Raw genomic sequence first — 6400 nt, 5'->3', positions numbered from 1 at the left:
AATTGCTTAGGTCTTGAGTGGTTAAGTCAATCAAAGGCCATAGCCAGTTGATATCTCCCAGTAGCTTCTGAAAATCATTAAGGGTCCTTAATTTGTTTCTACTGATTTGCATCTTTTATGGCCTAACTTTTTGCAAACTTCTTTTATACCCCCCAAATTAATCTAATCCCCTCTTTGAATTTTTTCAGGGGTGAATTGCAATCCCAAGAAAGCAAGGGTTTTTTTTTACTTCATCAAACATTCTTTCCATGATACTTATATCTTGGTCAGCTTATAAGATGTCATCCATATAATGAAAATAATGGATTGGGGAATTGTTTGTGAATTATCTCCAATGGCTGTTGTACAAAATATTGACACAAGGTAGGGCTACTTAACATTCCTTGTGGCAGGACTTTCTAATGATTTTTGAAATTTTTATTTATTTATTATATGTAAGTACACTGGAGCCATCATCAGACACTCCAGAAATGGGTGTCAGACCTTGTTACTGATGGTTGTAAGCCACCATGTGGTTGCTGGTATTTGAACTCAGGACTTTCAGAAGAGCAGTTGGTGCTCTGAACCAACTTAATTTTATTGGGTGACCTCTATTGAAGATAGGTACTGAGAAAGCAAACATTTTCTTATCACATTTATGTAGAGGAATGGTGAAAAATTAATCTTTCAGATCAATCACTATGATGGGCCATTCCTTAGGCATCAAGGAAGGCAATGGAATCCCAGGCTCCAAGGAACCTGTTGGCTGAATAAGCCTATTAATTGCTCTGAGATCTGTCAACATTCTCCATTTGCCAGACTTTTTTTTCTTAAATGACAAAAACTGAAGAAGTCTAAGGGCTGGTGGACTCCTCTATATGCTAAGCCTTCAGTTGCTTCTGGACTACTTTTTCTAATGCCTGTAGTTTTTCTTTTTTCATAGACCATTGATTATTCCAAATGGGTTGGTTATTCAACCAACTTAGTGGTAAGGCTAAATACTAGTTTTTAAAATTTGCTTATATTTTAGAATATTTTTATAGAACACAACTTTAATATTTTCAACTGTTAATATTCAACAAACAGAATAATAATTTTAAGATATATTTCATTGTTATGTCTCCATTTCCATTTCTGATTTTATTAATTTGCATATTCTTAATATTCCCTCTGGTTTATCTGCCTAAATGTTTATCTATCTTGAACTCTTTTTGATTCTATTTGGTTGATTTCAGCCCTGAGTTTGATAATTTCCTGTGGTCTACTCCTCAAGGGTGTATTTGCTTCTTTTGGTTTGTGAGCTTACANGTGTNCTGTCAACCTGCTAGNGTAGGCTCTCTTGANTTACTNTTTNGAANCACTTAGAGCTATGAGTTTTCCTCTTACCACTGCTTTCATTGTATNCCATCAGTTCTGGTATGAAGTGTNTTCATTTTCATTAAATTCTAAAAGGTCTTTCATTTCTTTCTTTATTTTNTCNTTGACCAAGTTATCATTGAGTAGAGCATTGTTCAGCTTCCATGAGAATGTGTGCTTTCCCTTGTTTTTGTTGGATATTTTAGATTTCTGTTGCAAGAAAAATTACAAAGGACTGCCATATACTTTTCACCTAGATTCCCCAGATAGTCGCTTCCTGTGACATGGTTTAGGCATCTCTATCTATTAATAATATACTATCATGTTCATTTAACGGGTTACAAGTAGGTTACAGCTGTGTTCTGAACCATTTGCTGTACTGAAAGGAGCATAACCTTCAAAAGAAATAAAAACGTTGGTGTATAACTGCTGTACAACTATTAGAGTTGAGCATTAATACAATTCTGTCTACTCATACACACTTCTGAGTTTCCTTAATTTCCCAAGTACTGTTTTGATAGAAAAAGATCATTCTGGATCGATGTGGAAATAGCAGTTCAGTCTTCTCTTGATCTCTGTTTTGAGACCAAGCTTACATAGATCACTCTAGCTTCAAACTTCTTAGGCACCCCAAGGTGAACTTGAACTCCTGATCCTGCTGTATCTACCTACCAAATTCTGGAATTACCCATGTCTGCCTCAGTAGTTCAGTTTCCACTATCTATAATTTTGATGTTTCTTATTAGTGCAAGCTGCTTGCCATGTCCTTTAGGTTATATTTTCTGATACATACTCATGATTAGAGTTAGGTTATACTTATAGCTAGGTATGTTCCTGAAATGATTAGTTTTTTCTCCAGCCACCTTCTCAGAAGACACTTGATAGTTTTTCTCATTACTGAAATACTGACTTTGGCCCTTTTTGGGGGATTGTAACTATCAGATTTTTATTCTCTGACATAATTGCTTTTCTTTGTCATTATAATTGTCTCTGGGATAGTACTTTAGGATTATGTAAATATCTAGCTGGTCATGAATTTGAGGCCAGCTTGGTCTATACATCAAGTTCCAGGACACCCAGTGCTTTACAGAGAAACCTTGTTTTTTGAATAAAAAAAATCGTAATGCAGAATACGGTTGAGTATGGCTGTGTCCAATTTTAATTTTAGTAGTCAAGAGGAAGAGGCAGGCAAACCTGGATAGAGTTTGAGGCCAATGAAAGCTACAAAGTGAAACCCTGTATCAAAGAGGGAAAAAAAGGAAAGAAAGAAAAGGAAAGGAAAAAAGAAAGAAAGACAAAAATGAGGAGAAAGAAAGAAAGTAAGAAAAAGAAAGGATGAAAGAAAAGACAAGAAGAAAGAAAGAAAGAAAGAAAGAAAGAAAGAAAGAAAGAAAGAAAGAAAGAAAGAAAAGGAAAGGAAAGGAAAGGAAAGAAGGAAGAAAGAAAGACTGAAAGCCCTCAAAAACAAAATTTTAAAACAGTTAAAAATGATTGAGCCAAATATACTCCTATTTGCCCATATTCCCAGCTACTCTAAAGGCTTCAGGTTGGGCAGAGTAACACAGACCTTTAATTTCATTACCTCAGAGGCATGGGAATCTCTGAGAGATCATGGCCTATTTGGTCTACCATGAGTTACATGCCGGCTAGGTTACAGATTGAAGACCATCTCAAAAACAGAACAAACAAACAACATTTAGGGGGCTAAGACAATCTAATAATCTTTTAGCCAAGATGTTGGACCCCAGAAAGAAACCCTCACCCCATCTCTGAAAACAAAGGGATGACTATGGGGATAAAGTGACCATGATGGCTATTCTTGGTTGTCAATGGAATTGCATGTGGAATTAATGAAGAGCTAAAAAGAAAGGGCACACCTGTTTTGGGATTTTGGTTAATGTGACATGGGGAGATCTAATCAAATCTTGAAGCAGGCAGACAGGCAGACACACACCTTTAATCTGAATCTTGCCTAAGGAGGACCCACCTCTAATCTGGGCCACACCTTCTTCTGGAAGCCTACATAAAGACATGCAAGAGGAAGTGTTTGCTCATTGTCTGCTTGCTCTCATCTTGCTAGCCAATCCATCCCTTCCCTAGGATCCCAGCATCTCTACTGAAGACCAGTTGAGACCTCCAGCCTTGTGGACTGAGTGCATTGTGGATTCGTCACAAATTTTCCATCCATAGAAAACCATTGGAATAGCCAGCCCCCAGCTAGTAAGTCATTCAAATACATCCCCTTTCTATATGTAGAGATTCATTCTGTAAGTTCTGCTTCTCTAGAGAACCTTGACTAATATAGTGGTGATAGTTTTCATTTAGAGGATTTAGAAGAAAGATACTTCTTTCAAAAATATTTCTCTGAGCTGGGGCAGAGTGGCCCATGGACTTTATCTGTGTACTCAGGAGAGGGAAGCAAGCATATCTATGATTCTCAGGGAGGCCAAACAGGACTATGTATCAAGTTCTAGGCTACATGCCTGGCCAAGTTCTTAAAGGAAAACAAAACAAAACAAAAATGTTCTCTGTCTCAACCAGCAAAGACAGTGGGCTGAATCCAACTGGGGCCCAATAAGATTCATTCTAAAGGAGTTGATGGCTGACCTCAATGTCTTAAGCACTAAGTCCATGTTTCTCAATGCCTTCCTTCTTTGAATATAATATCCATACATTATATCCTCCTTTTTAATTTATTTTTGTTTGTTTGTTTGTTTGTTTGTTTGTTTTTCTGAGACAGGGTTTCTCTGTATAGCCCTGGCTGTCCTGGAACTCACTTTTTAGACCAGTTGGCCTCGAACTCAGAAATCCACCTGCCTCTGCCTCCTGAGTCCTGGGATTAAAGGTGTGCGCCACCATGCCCAGCTTATATCCTCCTTCTTAACATTTTTCTTGCAAGACTCTGAGTGTGTCTCAGTGGCAGAACACTTGCTTGGCATATATGCAGCCCTGGGTTAGATGTCCAGCAAAAAAACACAGTTAACCATTGTCTGTCTTTGGAATCCCCTCTACAGGACAGTGTTGGTAGCCCTGTCTGTTGCAGCCATAGAATATGGTAAAGTCTTACATTTCTTTGGCTTTAATCTTTGTTCAATTCTTTTTTCTGTATTTTTGTTATTCCTATATAATGGAAGAAGTTTAGAAACAGTTTACTGGGTCATTCATTAGCTGTCAAAAACCTTTCATCTAAGCATATGGGAAGCAGAGGCAGGCAGATCTCTCAGCTGGAGGCCATCTCTGCTCTACAGAGAGTTCAAGGACAGATATCTCAAACAAACAAACAAACAAATCCAATTGATTTCATTATCTTAATATGGATAAACTCTTTGAAGGCTTTCAAAAATAAAACGTTAATTCTGATTAGTGGGTATCACACTGAATTAGCCAGTCTTTTCTTTTGGCATCTATGTTACAGTTCCCAAACATTGCTTGTTTTAGTATTGTGTTTCTTTTGAATTGTGATGATTTGTGGTGTGAAAAACATGATTCAATTATCAGAGATGATAGGCTTATCTAGGGAAGGGGAGGTCCTTAGGAGTATAAAAGGAGTCTGGAGAGGCTTGGNCAGCACACTTGAGAGAGCTGAGGCAAGCTACCAAGAGAGCAAAGGGTTGTCCTCTGCAGTCTGCCCTGAGAGAGAAGGCTTGACAGAGGTGAGTGAACCACACACACGAGTCTCAAGGAGCCAAAGTCTCCTAAGAGAGTCCAGGTCTTCAGAGCTGTGAAATAGTTCTTTCCCAAGACTTAAACATAGCACTCAACTCTAAATAAATCTGATTTTAAATAATACAGTGTTTGAAATTGTGTATTTGCATGGGGAGTTGTGATTTTCATTCCAACTATATTTGTTAACATGTTTAATCTTCTTCTGGTAAAATATACATATACTGCCATTTAATTCTAAAGTCCACCACTTCCTACCCAGCCCTGGACAGTCTAGAGCTGGCTGTGTGTACCAGGCTATCATCAAATTTGGAAAAATACTTCTGCCTCCGCATTTTGAGGACTGGGATTAAAAGCATTTCTTTTTATTTCACTGTATTTTGTTTGTGACAATATCCTCCTATGTAGATCTGGGAAAACTGGTCATATTGTATTTTCTATTCAAATTCTTTCTGGTGTATTTGGTATTGTGTTTCTACAGCAGGCAGGTAGAGGTCAAATGACTTGCATGGGAGAATTCTCTCCTGTGACTCTGGCACCCAGAGACTGGGCTCAACTCACTGGGTTGGCTTCTTCCAATATTTACAATATTTTTTTTTGAAACTGTGGTGTTAAGGAAATGTGATTGCATAGGAATAATTCTCAGTAGATCAGAATGGTATTTAACTAGTTGTATCATTAGCAAAACAGTTAGAAGTTACAGCTACATATACCGGCTAAATTCAAACCTTTGTGGGTATATACTGATCAAGTTCAAACTTCTTGTTTTTCCTAATCAAGTTCTCAGGAACTCTTCCCTATGGTTTAATGATGCAATATGCTGAAACCACAGATGTCCTTTCAACATAAATTAAAATTTTGTTTTCAAATCAGGTAAGGCGGATCCAAGGCCCAAATCCATGCCCACCATGGCTGACAAAATGGACATGTCTCTGGAAGACATCATTAAGCTGAGCAAGATCCAGCAACGACATCACGGCAGACCTGACTCCCNGGTGAATCGAGGCGCTGGGCCTAAGAGGTACCCGCTTGCCATCACCCATGGCGGCAGGAACAGGCTGGCACCATACCGCAGACCAAAACAANTTCCAGACAAGTGGCAGCATGACCTATTNATTGGCNGCTTCAAGGGTGGAAACCACATGGATACTGGTGGGAAGCTGCTCCTGTCAAACCTGCACTTCGGAGTGTCAGATGCTGATATTCAGCAACTCTTTGCTGAATTTGGAACCTTGAAAAAGTCTGCTGTGCACTATGATCGCTCTGGACGAAGTTTAGGGACAGCACANNTGCACTTTGAAAGNAAAGCAGATGCCCTGAAGGCTATGAGAGAGTACAATGGCGTCCCTTTGGATGGCCGCCCTATGAACATCCAGCTTGTCACCTCACAGATTGATACACA

General features: G+C 38.7%; 1 protein-coding gene across 1 annotated transcript in view; it reads left to right on the top strand.

The window, feature by feature from the left end:
- The first annotated feature begins 5897 nt into the window (after window positions 1-5897).
- LOC110321369 (THO complex subunit 4-like) overlaps window positions 5898-6400 on the top strand; it is an 887-nt gene continuing 384 nt past the window's right edge. Inside the window, exon 1 of the mRNA XM_021197590.1 lies at window positions 5898-6398. Within this exon, the coding sequence (XP_021053249.1) occupies window positions 5898-6398 (501 nt within the window). The remainder of the gene's footprint in view (window positions 6399-6400) is intronic.

This window comes from Mus pahari, chromosome 5, assembly GCF_900095145.1.
Source record: "Mus pahari chromosome 5, PAHARI_EIJ_v1.1, whole genome shotgun sequence".
Classification (NCBI taxonomy): Eukaryota; Metazoa; Chordata; class Mammalia; order Rodentia; family Muridae; genus Mus; species Mus pahari.
The sequence above is the reverse complement of the archived record's forward strand: the minus strand, read 5'-3'. Positions and strand labels throughout refer to the sequence as shown.